The 17,097-nt window shown below is 35.7% G+C and overlaps 1 protein-coding gene across 2 annotated transcripts in view; it reads left to right on the forward strand.

Annotated features, from left to right (window-relative positions):
• The window catches only part of LRRK2 (leucine rich repeat kinase 2), a 125,551-nt gene extending 112,968 nt beyond the window's left edge, over positions 1 to 12,583 (forward strand). For both annotated transcript variants that reach the window (XM_088798845.1, XM_088798849.1), the window contains exons 46-51: positions 1,230 to 1,302; positions 2,085 to 2,269; positions 6,224 to 6,376; positions 7,793 to 8,005; positions 10,232 to 10,299; positions 10,924 to 12,583. In XM_088798845.1, coding sequence (XP_088654971.1) covers positions 1,230 to 1,302; positions 2,085 to 2,269; positions 6,224 to 6,376; positions 7,793 to 8,005; positions 10,232 to 10,299; positions 10,924 to 11,045 — 814 coding nt within the window. In that variant the 3' untranslated portion in view covers positions 11,046 to 12,583. The remainder of the gene's footprint in view (positions 1 to 1,229; positions 1,303 to 2,084; positions 2,270 to 6,223; positions 6,377 to 7,792; positions 8,006 to 10,231; positions 10,300 to 10,923) is intronic.
• The last annotated feature ends 4,514 nt before the right edge of the window (positions 12,584 to 17,097 follow it).

A 17,097-nucleotide genomic window follows, 5' to 3' on the forward strand; every position in this document is an offset into this window, starting at 1 on the left:
ACTTAATCATTATCAGTGGCAGGGATCTTATCCCAAAGGAAGTTATCTAAATGATGCCATTTAGATAACTTCCTTTGGGATAAGATGGCATCATTTAGATAACTGAGAAACAGGTTGGTTGCTATAATATTGGGGGCAGGATGATTTCCAGGAGCCATTAAGATTATTCTCTGGTTTAAATCAGTATTGGAAAATAAATATTAGAAAAAAATGTGACGCCCAAGTTTTTGGCAGCTGAAATATAAACCCCACTGGCAATTTTGCACTTGAAATTGTTTGGATGTTGTCAAACAAAAAATTTAATCAGATGGAGTTAAATAGGCAAGGAAGACTATTCAAGACTATTGCAATGGGGGAGAAAGACTGGACTCAACTCTGCTGAAACAAAAAGCTGGAAAATTTTTAATTGCTAGGATGAGATAGTGGAAAAGTACTGGAGGGCATGGGGGAGGGGGAGGTGTCAATGTGATTAGGCCATCTGTGTTTGCTAATTGTGCTTATCGAAGTTAGGCTCCTACCCTCCCTCCCACGGAGACTGGGAGCACTGTGTTCCTTGATTACATTTTTACGGGAGAGCTCCCAGGTTCTTGAGAAAGACATACCCCGGTTGTAAAACTGTCAAGAGGCAGGGTGGCCGGGTGGCTCACTTGGTTAGAGCACGAGCCCTGAATGACAGGGTTGCCACACGGGCCAGTGGGCTGCGCCCTCCACAACTAGATTCAAGACAAGGAACTGCCGCTGAGCTTGGGGAGGGGTGGCCGGATGGCTCAGTTGGTTAGAGTACAAGCTCTCAAGGTTGCTGGTTCAATTCCCACATGGGATGGTGGGCTGCGCCCCCTGCAACTAAAGATTGAAAATGGCTCCTGGATTTGGAGCTGAGCTGTGCCTTCCACAACTAAACTGAAGGACAATGACTTGGAGCTGATGGGCCCTGGAGAAACACGCTGTTCCCCAATAAAAAAATAAAATAAAAAATAAAATAAATAAAAACAAAATAGATCTATATTAAAAGAAAAAAACTGGCAAGAGACTGGAAGACGATTTACATCTCAAATGGACAGTGAAAGAATTTACAATTGTTAAGTTTCTAAAGTAAATGCTATAAAGAAAAGGGAGGTCAGCAGCCTATAGTCAGCAAGAAACCAATCCAAAATTTACTCAAGCTGAGGGGACTGTTAAGACCAAGATAAGCATTCTTTTTGTAACAATTTTGACATTATTCCTTTTAGCAAGCAGAAAAATTTTCTTTTGGTGGGAACTGCTGATGGCAACTTGGCGATTTTTGAAGATAAGGCTGTTAAGGTAAAAGTTGAATGCATTCTACATCAAAATTATTTTAAGTTCTTTGTTTTATGTATGCTCATCCCCACCCCCTTCTAAATGATTATAAACACCCTGAGAGCAAGGATCATAAATTCTGCTTTCTGTCTTTTCATTGCTTCATAAAGTCTTGTACACGATAGATCCTTTATAAATACTTGCTGATTTGATTGTATGTTTTATATGAATGAACTAATGATAAAATGATGAATAAGATCTGATTTATAATGTTAGGAATGTAAATAATTATATTTTTATATAAGCAAAGTCGAGAATTCCTTATAAATATATTGTGGAAAAAACAAAGGAAACTTGTTTTAAATCTGGTTTGCCGCCAAGTATTTCGTTAGCCTTGAAGAACTCCTTTAACTTTCTGTTCTCCAGATTCTCATTTATCATTAAAGCATTTATTCCTCCCTCCATCCATTCATCTGTGGTTTCATCTGTTCAGTCAATATTCTACCCATTCATACTCCTTGTTGTCAATAAGCTTATTATCTAACGAGAGACAGAGAATTAGAATATAAATCCTGCATTATTTCCTGTACAATTTTTGCATGAAGAGATTGGTTATAGGATAATATTTGAATCTATTTGAATTGAATCCTGTTTTTATAAGTCCATTGAAAAAAAATGTATCCTGAATTTTTATTTTAATACCTCTAACCATATAAAATGAAAAAGCAGTTTTTAGAAAGCTCAAAATTTACATTTTATTCTATAGATACTCAATTAACTGAATGTGTTTTCTCTTTTTGGCAAAGTGTAAAGGAGCTGCTCCTTTGAAGATACTCAATATAGGAAATGTCAGCACACCACTGATGTGTTTGAGTGAATCCATGAATTCAACTGAAAAAAACATTATGTGGGGAGGATGTGGCACAAAAATTTTCTCATTTTCTGATGATTTTACTATTCAGAAACTCATTGAGACCAGGACAAATCAGCTGTAAGTTATTCCTGCATGCAACTAATTTACCATTTTATTCATATTTATTATAATTATGTCAATAATGCTATTGGTAATCCCAAATAAAAGTCTTTTAAAGTACAAAATTTATTTTTCTATTATAAAATTAAACATTCATTCTAGAAAACTTAGAAAAATCCAGAAAGCAGAGGGACATATAAAAAAATTACCCATCCTAATTACACTTGGGATAAAGTATGAAAACCCATGATAATCTTGGTAATATTTCTCAATCTAAATTTTAAACAATTTTATGATCTCTGTATCAAAGAAAACAAATGAAATTTGAAAGACAATAAACTCAGTATTTTACTTCATCTATGATTTTATGTATGTGTTTTGGATACTTTCCATTAAGAATTGATTGTAGGAGGGTGGCCGGTTAGCTCAGTTGGTTAGAGCGTGGTGCTAATAACACCAAGGTTGCCCGTTCAAATACTGTAAGGGCCACTGTGAGCTGCGCCCTCCTTAAAAAAAAAAAAAAGTATATATGTATATATATATACACACACAAATACACACACAACATATGTATACACATACATATACATGTATATATATACACATGTGTGTGTATATATATATGAAACTTAGGTATCAAGAATAAAGTGCTCTTTCAATTTGATAAATATACAGAGGTCTCCTCTACAGCAAAATTAGTGATACCAGTTTCAAGCAAGAATAAAATAAAATATAAACATTGTCCCAATTTATTGTTTCAATATTTAAAGTTACTATATTTTAAACAGATCATTGCAGTTGGTTCTTATGTATTACATTCCTCAGTGAGAAGTGTAGGGTAGTACATAATAGTATAAATCATAGTTCAAATATTGGCTTTGCCACAATACAGAATGCATGGGAACTTGGGCAAGAACTTCTCAAATCTTCAGTCTCCTATAACCTGAAGATTGTAATATACTCTATCTCAAAGGGCTATTTGGAAGACTAAATAAGAAAATTCATATAAGGAGCTTAACATAATGCCTAGCACTTGGTAAGTTCTCAGTCATTATTGATGGTGATGATGGTGGTGGTGATGATGATGATTAGTTTTGAGTCATAAATCCTTATCTCAGGGAATATCCTAGTTTCTCAATATCCATCTCATTGCCTAAGAACAGAAACTTGGGAGTATCCTTGACCCTTTATCCTTTACTCTCTTTATCCACTTGAGTCTCTTCCTAATTGTCTCTCAAATCCTTGTAGTTCTCACTGCCTCCACTGCTACTCTCATGGGCCAGGCTATCATCTACCATTGCTTGCCATACTAACAGGATCTGTTCTTAACCTCTGGTTATGCTCCCTTCAATCTATTCTCAACACTGCGGACAGAGGGACTCTTCTAAGATGCAAATCAATCTGATGTCACTCTTCCTTCTTAAAACCCTTCAGTTGGATCCCGTTGTCTTTTGAATGAAGTCAAAATTCCTTAAGATAGTTTACCAGGTCCCTCATAATTTAGTTCTTGCTTACCTCTCTAGATTTATATTTTGTAGCCTCCTTGACCTCTGTGTTTTAGCTAAGCTTTTGTCTCAGTTCCTGAAGACAATCTGCTCTCTTTCACTCCCAGCTTTGCATGATGTTTTCTCTTTGCCTGGATGACTACTGTGCCCCCTGCCTGTTCAGTCCAAATGTCACTTCCTCTGAGTGGCTGTCTCTGATCCCATCTATGCAGATTAGCTGTCTTGGATTTGTTCTTCCATTGCATCTGTTATTTCCCTTCACAACAGCTCTCACACATTTTCATAAATGTATTTTCAAAAATGCTTTCATAATAATATTAGACCTACTGGCTCTCTCATTGGCTATACATTAGAAACCACCAGGTAGCTGAAAATAATCCGATGCCTAAAATTCACCTCAAACCAATTAAATCACATGAATTAAGCTTGAGATGGGGCCCAGGTGTCAGTATTTTTTTTTCCAGTTCTCAGATGATTCTGAAGTGTAGTCAGGGTTCAGACACACTGCTATATATTACAAGTTCTCGTGGATGAGAATTTTTTTTTTTTATGTTGTGCATAGATTTGTTTCCAATCATGTCGTAAATATTCGGGTGAAGTTATTCTCAATCTGCAATTTTTACTTTTAACCAATTTATACAAGCTAGAAAATATTTATAAAGACAGGGTCACCAATTCTTCTTTTTCACAGAGCTTGTGATGAGATCATGGGTGAATGCAGATGAATATCAGGCTCCCAGAGATGTGCATCTCCCAAAGGAGATTAGGACCTGGTTTGACAGACATTTGGAAATGTTTACTTTCTTCTCAAAATGTGTCTCCTGTTGCCTATGTCTCTCCCCTGCTAAGCAGACATCACCAGTAATTAGGGGCTGCTTCATCATCATTATTCTCCTTATCATTGTCCACACAAATGGACTGAGAGTCATGATGGAGAGTGAATATGACTGTGGCTTCTGGAGCCACACACCTCCACCAGGACTTGTGTTGAGTCCTGGTTCTGTAACATGTTAGTCATATGGCCTCGAGCAAGTTTTTTACCATCAGTAAACTTTCTTTCTGTAATTACAAACATTGAGATGTATGATATTTTATAAGATTTATATTGAGGATCGAATGGGATAACAGGCCAAAGGGTTTTATAAATTATTAAACTCTAGGCAATGTTTGTACTAGTTTGAACTATCTTCTTTCTATTAAATATAGAAAAACCTAGGAAGGTATTACCTAAGACTTATGGCTCTCTGGCACGGCGACATATCATATTTTCATTTTCCTTGCCAGAATTGAAATGATGGAGGAAAAACATCTTCTTATCCTAGGGTATTCTAAAGATTGTTACACCCTGTGATATTTTCATGTCATCTATCAGAAAATGTAATTTTAACCATTTTTACTTGTTCATTCTCCTGTTAATTCTTTCATCCATCCATCCTTCTGTCCATCTACTTAACAAATTGCCGGCTTTGTTAACAAGGCGGTTTCTAGACAGATACTTATATATCTATCTAATATATATATATATATCGACTGGATAGACAGGTACTTATCTGTGATGATTCTACTGGGCTGTGGGTATGTAGAAAAGTCATGGTCCTCGTCTTTAAGCAATTACATTTATGGTCTAGTGTCAGGGACATGCTAATAAATATAATTTAATATTTAATAAAATCTGTAACAATACAGCTACACTAGTAGGGGAAAGGGAATGATTGGTCTATTTTGATAGGTCAGGGAAGAATTTCAGCGGAGCTGACATTTAAGTTAAGCCGCAAAGCCTAACTAGGAATTTGCCGTTCAGTTGGTGCCTATCTCTGTTTGCAAAATATGTGAAATGCCAAATGTCCTAGTTGGAAAGAAGGATATTTAATACTGCTTATAATTTTCCTTTGGGAAGATGTAGTTGTTTGTTTGTTTGTTTTTTCCCCTCATAAGTTGAGCGGCTTGTGTTGCTGCAAAGATACTTTTTGCTTTAATATTGAAACACATTGCCACTAAAATTTATTTTAACATCTAATGTTTTATAACTCTAGGTAGGTGTAGATGGATAACCATTAATTTCCCAAGCGTTCTTGACAATAAGGATTTTAGCTGAGCATCATATAGTTACAGATTTTATGATGATATTTCTTTTAGAAATTAAGATAGTTTGCATATTTGGGCAGTATAAAATTCTGTAACGAACCAGATGAAACTGAAATTAAAATTAAAGCCAGAAATAAACATTAGTTGTAATCTTTATTTCATTATCAAGGGAAAAATACAAAGTAACCAAAACTAAATAAAGTAAGTTATATATTCAGTTCAAGTTAGAGGAGAATACGAAATAACTGCCAATCTTCTAGCCTATTTATTTTGCAAAATGGTGTTAATGTTTTCCACGCATTAAGAACTAATATAAGATTGCATTACATGTTGAAATAGAAGAAAAATGAATAGTAGTGACATTCTTTTTCCCTCCCTCTAGGTTTTCTTATGCAACTTTTAGTGATTCCAACATCATCGCAGTGGTGGTAGACACGGCTCTGTATATTGCTAAGAAAAATAACCCATTTGTGGAAGTGTGGGATAAGAAAACTGAAAAACTCTGCGAACTAATAGACTGTGTGCACTTCTTAAGGTAAATACATTGGTTCTTTTCAAATTTTTCTTTTCATTGTGGAAAGAGCACATGAGGTCTACCCTCTTAACAAATTTTTAAGAGTACAATATATTATTGTTGACAGTAGGTCCAATGGCATTTGTTCTTTATTTTATGCCTATAAGAGCTGGCTTTACACTTCAAATTTCACAGGCTGGAAGCATGGTTTTTTTCTTCCTTTCTACTTCTACATGGAAATTTAAAAAAGAAATCCTCAAAAACAATTGTTAATGCTTTTCAGCACCATCTTTCGGTAGCCAGCAAATTTCATCTTGTAAAATTTTAAAAATAGGAACATAATATTTTTGGTGTCTTCAAGGTATTACAAAGAATATTATCTAATGAAAAAATAGTACATTATACTGAAAATGGCCGTGCTGGTTTCATTGCTGGCTATATATCTAGCAGTGTCATAGTGTTAAATATTGCTGCTTATAATTAGACTATGGGTCCAAGGATACTCTGCTCTAAAGATAAAAAGTCACAAAACGATATAAAAGTATGGAGGGGGAAAAAAAACATACCGGTCTGACTAGTGCACTAAATAAGGAAGGAGGATCAAAACACTAGCCTGAGAGCTCAGTTCTTAGTTCGATACAGCATGCTAGAGACAAATCTCAGACTTTTTAAATCCAGCACGTCTCTTGTGTGCTGCTGCTGGGAAGCAGGACCATTGCCAACCTTATTTGCGAGTTATTTTCTATTTTTGTTCTGTTTTGTTTTAACTGTATATATATTTTTTACTACTCTGGGGAACATTTAGATTACACACTATACCCATAAAATGAAACTACAAAGTTTACTTTCCAGAATCTTCTTATAGTTTTACTCTGGATACTGAGGAGCTGTATGCTCAGAAGTGCTGACAGTTCTGCCTGGTGAAAGGTCCCTTGCTTCCTGAAGTTCCAAAATTATTAGCATTCTTTTATTTCTGGATATGTCATTTTTTGGTCATGACTTATTCACTAGCTCAGGGAAAAATTCAGTGGTTTATATTGGTATCTTTTCCCTGTACGTGTCCATCCATTTGTTTTCTCTGGAAACGTTTAGACTTCATGGAAATCTTTTGAAACTAACTTTTCCTTTCATATTGGGCACATTTATTTATTTATTTAGGCTGGATTACATAGGCTTGTTGTTTTTAAAAATTGTATCCTTATTTATTTCAGAAGTTCTTGAAGTTAAGGGGCTATTGTGTTACGTTTGATAATTTATGCTTCAAATAGAAAAATGTGGCTCTTTGGCATTCTGTGTCAAGTTTTGTACAGTTTTAATGACTTATAATGTCAACTGTCAGGTCTTCGAATAATTTAAAATATTATACGTGTGTACATATCTGTTTTGTCCCTTAATTGTTGAAAAAATTACTCACGCATACTTTCTTTATGGTTTTAGGGAGGAATTGGTAAAAGAAAACAAGGAATCAAAACACAATATGTCTTATTCTGGGAGAGTGAAAACTCTCTGCCTCCAGAAGAACACTGCACTTTGGATAGGAACTGGAGGGGGCTATGTTTTACTGCTTGATCTTTCAACTCGGCGAATTATACATATAATTCACAACTCGTATGATTCTGTTAGAGTCATGATGACAGCACAGTTAGGCAAGTTTCTTTCCTTTGGATCTTTTTTTTTTTCCATGTTCTTTAAGACTGCAAAAATATATTTATTTTTAGTTTAAGTTTTCCCCTCACTTTCCAATGTCATTTGAAGTGTCTTAGAAGTATCTTCAAACATAAGACTGGGTTAAATTTTGAGTAGGGTCATTTAACAAATGGAGGGAGTAGATGCTTTCAGCCCCATGAGAGAAGCAGATTATTGCAAGTGAACACTAATTTGTCTTACTTCCTCTTCTTTTCTTTATACCTAAGGCAAAAATGGGAAATATATAATGTTGAGTATTTTTTACTTTTTGACCAAAGAAATTAAAGCAAATGTTTATTTTGATCATAGTTTAAACTTCCCACCCTTGTTAAAGAATCCTATTTGGTTTTGCATTCTATAAACAAACTTATATTCTTGTAGCAAGATATGATGAAATCCACAATGTACAAATATTGACAAATCATGGTGTTTTATTCAAGCTTTTATATCTTTTCTTACTCCTACTTATCTATTTAAATATTATGAAGTCATGATGGTACTTGAAATACATTTTCTGCATAGACACTCATATTTCATTGTCTTCTTTTGACTAATTATTTGGTTTAAAAATAGTATACATACAAAGTTGGTCACAAAAATAACATTATGGGGTTAAGATCTGCAAAACTAGAGTTTATGTAGTTTTAGCAAATAAATAGTAAAATGTTTGACAGGGTGAAGAAAATAGTAAATTCCTTTTACAAGAATATATTAAGGAGGGACAAGTGTTTCTCTCACCCTCCCTCATTTCCATGAATGGATATCAGAGTTGCCCAGAAGGAAATAGAATTAGGTGCTTCTAGTGATTGGTAACTGTCAGGATACATGTCCATACAAGCAGAGTAGTAGGTCTATAGTGGGTTGTCTCGCTAGTCTTTTTTTCCCCCCATGGGAGCATTGAGTTTTCATGTACACAGTCTGACAATTAGGTCTGTGAACTTGTTGCAACAATGTTGTTAACCTTTTTTGATATCAGACAGATTATTCATTATGAATTTGTACCAACTGGACAAACAGTTAACCAGATTTACTATTTGTAAGTGCTGAAAAGGCTGCGTGAAAAATTTAGACGACCTGAACTTTTCGGCAACAATTCATGGCTCTCACTGCATGACAATGCACCAGCTCACACGGCACTGTCCATGAGGGAGTTTTTAGCCAGTAAACAAATAATTGTATTGGAACACCTTCCCTACTCACCTGATCTGCGTTCCCCCACCCCCAGTGACTTCTTTCTTTACCCGAAGATAAAGGAAATATTGAAAGGAATCATCTCTCTAGTCTTATTCTACCAAGGTTGTTATATCCTCTAGCCTCTAATTTAATTTGTACGTATGTTGGGACCTAGATGATTTTTCATTACTGACATTATAGTGAGGTTTCTGTGGGTTTAATTGATTTTTTAAAATAAATTTAAACGTATTTACAAGGTAGGACATGATCTGGCTTCAGCCACCTCTCTAGCCTCCATTATTTACCACATTCCTCCCAGCTCTTCCTGGTCTAGAGTAACATTCAGTCCCTCTTAATACCATGTTTCATCCTGCCTCAAGGTTTTGCATGTGCTGTTTCATTTTTTGCTTGGTTAACTTAGTTACTACTTAGTAACTAATCTCCTCATTAGAACTAAACTCTATGTGGGTTGGGTGTGCAAGTGTTTGTTTACCCTTTTATTCTTAGGGTCTAGCATAGGGCCTAGTCTATAGAGGACTTTTGATGAATATTTGTTAAATAAATTAAGGAAGACTTAAGAAAAAGTATGATTTTGTGACGGAGTATCAGTATATCCATTCATGCTACTCCCCATGCAAATGCTTCACATTTGACCAATGCCTTATAATATCCAAAGTACTTTCACACACATAATCTCATATAACATTATAACTTTGGTGAAGGGGAAGGGGTAGTGTATAATTATTAAACCCATTTTGCAGAAAGGTTAAGCTACTTTCTCAGATTCATACAATTAATAAGAATTATAGCAAGGAGTAGATCATACATTTTCTAACTTTAAAAACTTTCTGGTCTTCTTCGAGAGCTTTTTATTTAATATAAAGGAGGTATCTCTTAGAAAGTAAATTGTAAATTGAATTTCAAGGTTTTTGTGTCTTAAAGTATGAATTATACTTTTTTTGGTCTGATTTATTAGATTGTTTTAACAGAAAACTCCTTTTTTTTTGGTAAAGGAAGCCTTAAAAATGCCATGCTGGTTTTGGGGTATACCCAGAAAAGTACTGAAGGTACCCAACACCAAAAAGGTAATGTTTAATAAGATACTGTATTTCAAACATAGTGCAATATGGATGATTGTAATATATTATGTGTTTTATACATTTACAGTAAATATTGCATACGCTATAAAACTTTAAGCATTTTTAATTGGTAGCTTTTTTATTGTGCCAATAATTTAGACATAAATCTTCAAAATTAAGTTTCAGTGATTTAGGAGTTTTAAGTATTTATTTTTTTCAGACAAAGTAGAAATATCAGTCATTGTAAAATTAGAACTAGTCAAAAGTTAATCAAAATGTGAGTATTTTCCCTTGAATCTTACCTGTATCCATATGAGGACTGATTTTGAACAGTGTTTTTTGGAAAAGGTTTATTTCTTTCAGAAAATGAACTGTTAGGTTATTAAAATTCCACACTCTTTTTTGAAATTTAGTAGTTTTAGAATGCATTTTAAACATTTTCCAAATGTAATTTCTTATAAGTGGCAATAATTTAGTACATTATTTGGAGCTGTATTTATATATACATTTGTTCAAAGTAACTAAATATAAATTAATGAAATTGGAATAAAATAAAAATTCCTTATGGCAGATCTTTGAAACATGATTTCATTTTTTTTTTTTTTTTTTTTTTTTTTTTTCATTTTCTAGAGTTACAATCTTGCTTGTCTATTTGGGACATCAATCTTCCACATGAAGTGCAAAATTTAGAAAAACATATTGAAATGAGAAAAGAATTAGCTGACAAAATGAGAAGAACATCTGTTGAATAAGAGATATGTTGGAAATCCTTGTCTTTGGATGGGAAAATTATTTTCTTCTCTTGTAAATATTTCTTTAAAAAATGTTTACATCTGAAAAGGGTACTTCCACTCTTTGAAATAGCTCATGTATATATGAAGGAATGTTTATATATTTTATTTTAAATATAAATATGTGTAAAAATACTCACCAGTAAAAGTATATTTTAAAGAAGTATTTAAAATGTAATGTTATGTTTCCTATATATCCTAATTAATTTCGTGGGTGAAATAATGAAAGGAAATTGAAAAAGTACTTAATTGCAGTACTCATACTAAAATTTACAAAGTGTATAATGTTTTGTTTTGTTATCCATAATGAAGGTAAATTTTATTTTACATTCTGTGCTTAAGACAAGACTTTTGCTTGATTATGTTTTAGATTTTCTATGAAGTAGAATAAAAATATTTGGATAATTTCCCATGTAATACATTCCTTCCTAGATTGCTTTTAAATGCAGTTATCATATACGCTTGTAAATAGTCAATGAATTTACACTAATAAAATGCTTTGTTGGGATGCGAGTTTAATTTGTTGCTGATGCAAACAATGCATCTCACGCAACTTTACTCCATCTAAAAGAAAATGTCATGAAACCATGAAACGAGCTGACGAGAAAATGTCATTTATTGTCAAAGTCCTTCTATCTAGGAAAGACACAGCCACTCTCTCTCTTTCCTTATTTGCAACTCTATCTTTGAATGTGGATACCCTGAAGTTTTATAATTAGTGTAAATACAATGTTCAGTCCTTCAAGTGATATTTTCACATTTTTATTTTAATTCTCAGTGCTAAGCCAGACCACTAGCTAGTAGTTTCTAATCTGTGCTCTAATGCTTCTTTTCAACTCTTCCTAAATTTGTAACCCTGTGAATTTTGACATCATTCAGGTAGAAACCCTATTTTTAGAATTATAGAATTCTACAATTCCCACCTAGACCATGGGGACAAGTATGTAACACTCTTCAGTTTGCTGAAGAAGAAAGGAGCTTTAGCTATGATAGGTATTTTCTAACCCAGTCTTCTAAATTATACCTAAATTGTTTAAATATCTTTCCATGGTAGGAGTATTCAGGGCCAAGTACTTAGGTAACAATTTAAGTGTTATTTCTGCTTTAAGGAAAAAATGGATTTGTTAAATCCATTGGCCCTAGCTAATATTAATCATTTCAAACAATTCCCTGTGGTCAGATAACTAGTCTATTTAGTATTCTCAGAGCTGACTGGCATTTTATTATATGAAGACTTTGAATTTCTTTATATCAAGGGTAATCAAATTTTTGAGCCTGATTCTCTACTTTTCAAAGGGACCTGTTTTACTTTGTTACATAGTTCACACACAAAAAGTCAGAAATGATGGAGCTATTTGTTCCTGTGATATTTCTCATTGTTACTTTGTATTCATATGCAATTTTTAAAAATAAAAGTCAATTATGGAGAAGTATTTAAATGAACATTGTATTTGAATGGACTAATAAACATTTTTAAAGGATGTTTGTGAGTTTTAAAACTTGATGATAATGTTTTATTTTTCACATATAGTTCTGTAACCCATGTAATATAAAACTTTATATTAATCTGTATATGGGACATTCCGTTATAAGAAGTGTTAACTAAAGTTTTCTTTTGAGGCTGTATTCAATGTTCTATAATACAACTAATTTTCAACATCCCAGGGTAAAACTTGATAAGCATGATATATTCTATTTCCAAATTCTCATAAAAAATTTCTTAAAAAGAATTGTTTACTCTTTAGTACTGAAACAAAAACTAAGACTTTAGAACAAATGATTTCTAAAACAAAAATAGACAACAGTAATTGAAAATTTTTCCTGATGAGAGTCTTAAAATAAGCTGGTAATCATCATTAATACATAAGGATTTTTCTTAAGAGAAACTATTCTTTTGCGGAAGTTTTGCATTTAAAAATGGAGAGCCTCACCGAATCTAATTCTGGCAAGCACTATTGAGTATGTGTGAACCATTTTCTCTAAAATGCAACTTACTTTTCATCAAGACAGTAAGACATATATTGATGAAACACAGAAGTAGCAAAAAAGATTGTAAACATTCCTAAATTAAAGGTGCATGTACAAATGTTCAGATACTGAGAAGAGATAAAAGCCCGAAACCCTTGGGACTTTGTGTCATTATGTAATCCATCATTGTAGACAGCTTAACCCATAACCTGGGAAATGGAATACTTTTCATGGAGACTCATCAGCAATACAGTAAAATCTTAAACCATAGTAACTCAAGAGAAACTGAAACCCTTATTCTCCATTCTGGCTAGTTTCCCAGCCTGGGTGCCATTGTTTCCAATAACAATTCAGAATCTGGATGCCTAAAGTAGATAAGTACTTGGTTTTTTCAGATTCCTCAAGGCATTCAGAGCATTCTAAGCACCTTGGCTTTCAAGCAGGAGGCAGGGAAGCACCAGACCCAAAGGCGTTCACTCTGAGCCCAGTGTGAGTGGTGAGCAGAGGTATACTTCTCCTACTGTGTCTTCCACCTGCCCTTGGTTCCTAGGGTCACCTGGGAAGGCTCTGCTTGGGGAGTTTCAGCATAAGACAAAGAATAGGAGAGGGAGGGAGTATCAGCATCTGGGTCATGGGGGCTGCTGGTTGGTCTCCATGAAATCTGCCGTCTCATGGCGTCTGGGCCTTGGAAACTAGACTCTGTGGAGTACCTTGTATGTATCACTCTGACCTGGGCTTCTCCACATTTACTCATCTGAACACGACCCAGAGGAGGGTTCTACTATCCCCATTTATTTATGAAAATACAAATTGGTGTGATAAATACTGTGTTAGAAATATTATGAGACAGGAGAGCATGTCTCTACCTTGCCAGAGTACAGAATCTGGGAGTCTCACACATCTGTGCGCGCGCGCACACACACACACACACACACACGCACACACGCCCCTAATATTTCAGCAGAGCCATTCAGGCTATGTAAGCACTCAACAATCTCAGAGTGGAATAAGCACTTGAGGCAGAGGAATCATGCATGTGCTTATCTTAGAAGCATGAGCTTATTTTAAAAACATCCTATCAAATACTGGGATTTGTGACAACTTCCCAGCCCTGGAGAACGTACATCTAGTGTATACAGTGGAAAAGTAGTAATTTACTATAATCAAAACCCTGCAGATGAAATGTTTTGCAAACTGATTCTTTTATATTGGTGATGTTTTGCTTTCCTGTTGTATAGTGCAGATGAGGCGTATGTCAGAGTAATTAGGCAAGTACAGCTAGAAGCTGCTTGTAGGCAAAAGAGGATTTTCTGGCTATAAGATGCTTAGCTAGATTTCTGCTGTCAATCACCAGATACATGCATCTTTGTCACAAGATTGAATCAGAAAATCTGCTATGGATAGATCAATAAGAACATTGTTATTTTGATTGAAGTAATGGCTTTTAGAAAGAATATAAGTTTTTAAAAGATTTAAAAAAACACCATATAGCTAACATACAATATTATGCTAGATTCAGGGGTACACCGTAGTTATTCAACATTTATATACATGAAGAAGTGATCACCATGATAAGTCCAGCAACCATCTGACTCCATACTATGCTATCACAATGTTACTGACTATATTCCTCATGCCATACATTACACCCCCATGACATTTGTTTTATACCTGGGAATTTGAACTTCTTATTCCCCTTAACCTTTTACTCTCCTTGTTAATTTTTCAAGTACATTTGACATTCAGTATTATTTTATGTTAATTTCAGGGGTATAGCATAGTGGTTAGACATTTATATAGTTTAAGAAGTGATCTCTCTAACTAGTCTAGTACCCACCTGACACTGCATAGTTATTACCATATTTTTTACTATATTCCCTATGCTTTACATACCTATGACTATTTTGTAATTACTAATTTGTACTTCTTAATCCCCTCACCTTTTTCACCCCACCCCCATCCACCTCCCATATGGCAACCATCAAAATGTTCCCTTTATTTGAGTTTGTTTTGTTTGTTTATTTTGTTTTTTAGATTCCACATACTAGGAAAATCACATTGCATCTGTCTTTCCTTGTCTGATTACTGCACTCAGCACAATATACTCTCCAGGTCCATCCATGCTGCAGCAGATGGCAAGAATCCATTCCCTTCCATGGATGAGCAATATTCCATCGTATATATGTATGACCTGCTCTTTATCCATTCACCCATTGACAGACATCCAGGCTGCCTCCACATCTCGGCCACTGTAAACAATGCTGCAATGAACTTACGGATGCACATGTCCCATCGAAGTAACATTTTGGGTTTCTTCAGATAAATACCCCAAACTGGGATTACTGGGTCCTTCTTTGTCTCTTGAGACAACACTTTGTGTGTGCCACTTGTGAGAGTAATTGGGAGGTGCTCTACTGTGGTCTGAAGCCAACCTCCAAGTATGTTGGTTCTGGGGTCTCTTGGGGAGGGCTTTGGCACAAGCGCACGTCATCCACTGCCAGTGACCTGCCGGGGACTACCTAATAGGGCTGTTCACTGCCTGTGCTAAACCTGGAGGTGCATGGGAGAGGCTATGCTGTGAACCAAGGACATTTGCCACCAGTACCAGGTCTGAGAGAGCTCCACAAAAAGCTAGAACCTCAAGGTCTGCTGCCACCTGTAGGCTCCCTTAAGGTTCAGCCTCTGATAAAGCTTTGTGTGGAATGCTAGTTGGGTGAGGCAGAGTCTCAGGGAGTAAGTAGAATGGGAAGTGTTGTGGTAACCATATTAATGTATTCTGGTTTGGTGCCAGTGCTGAGCCTGGAGCTACTCAACAAAAGTCTCAGCACACAGAGGCCAGTTGCTGCCTGCTTGGAGATGGTGGGCTTGATAGTTTTTCAAGAAAACGTGCAATGCAGGTGGGATGGCTGCTTGGTGAGAAAGTGCCTCCAGTGTTGGGGAAGTTGGGCTGGGCAGGGTCCCAGGGATTCAGCAGGGTGGAGCAGCGGAGTTTACCAGACCAATCAGATTCAAATTTGGCCTGTGGGGGAGGGCTCAACACAGGAAAGATGGCGTCCCCCTGCCAGCTGCATGGGAGGAGGACCTTCCACAAGGAAAATGGCGCCTGTCCTCCACACTCACCCAAAGCCACACACCTCAGTCTGCTCCCCATATGCCTCTGACGCTCCCTGAATCACCGTCCCTACTCTGGAGACCAGGGTGAGTGCTTGCAAGTGAATTTGTGCAGGGGGCCCGTTCAAAGGACATCTGGGTTTCCTGCAGCCTTCCATCCCACCAGGATGGTCAGTGTTCCCACTGTTTTTCACAGTCAGATGTTGTGGGAACTCCTCTTCCTGGCACCAATACGCCAGGCTGGGGAGCCCGGTGAGGGGCTGGTCTCTTGCTCCTCCAGGGTGAAATTCCTCAGCCCGTATATTCCTCCTGATTCTCAACTACCACAGAGGTTTGGGATCAGCCCTTTTTACCTCTCTGCCCCTTCTACCAGTCTCAATGTGGCTTCTTTTTAACCTTAGTTATAAAACTTCTGTTCAGCTAGACTTCAAGTAGTTCTCCAGGTTGATTGTTCTATAATTTAGTTGTAATTATAATGTGTTCATGCAAGGAAGCAGGCACAGTGCTTATCTACTCTGCCATCTAGGATCTCACAATTGTCCAGATATGTGTTGAGAAATGATCTCTGCCTTCATCATATTCATATCATTGCCTTCTCGTCTGGTTCCATTGCTTCTTACTGATCTATTCTTCTATCCTGCACGGATCTAAATTTCATGTCAGCCTCTAACAGGAAGGGGATTTCCTTGTGTGAAAGCAAAAGTAGTAGTTGCAAAGAGTTATCAGGATTTTTTTTTTTTTTTTTTATTTGCAATTACTGAAATAAACACATTAAGTGCAATTATATCCATAGGATTAACTATGGACATAATTAATTTGCCAACATGAAGATCAGTGCAATTGATAATAGTATGATTTTCTCTACTCCAGCGAATTGCCGGCAGCTGCTGATTTCCTGATGGCACGTTCTCCATCCTGAGCAGGGTAATGTTTT

The sequence above is a fragment of the Rhinolophus sinicus genome, chromosome 1 (assembly GCF_057876585.1).
Source record: "Rhinolophus sinicus isolate RSI-liver-muscle chromosome 1, RSI-T2T, whole genome shotgun sequence".
NCBI lineage: Eukaryota > Metazoa > Chordata > Mammalia > Chiroptera > Rhinolophidae > Rhinolophus > Rhinolophus sinicus.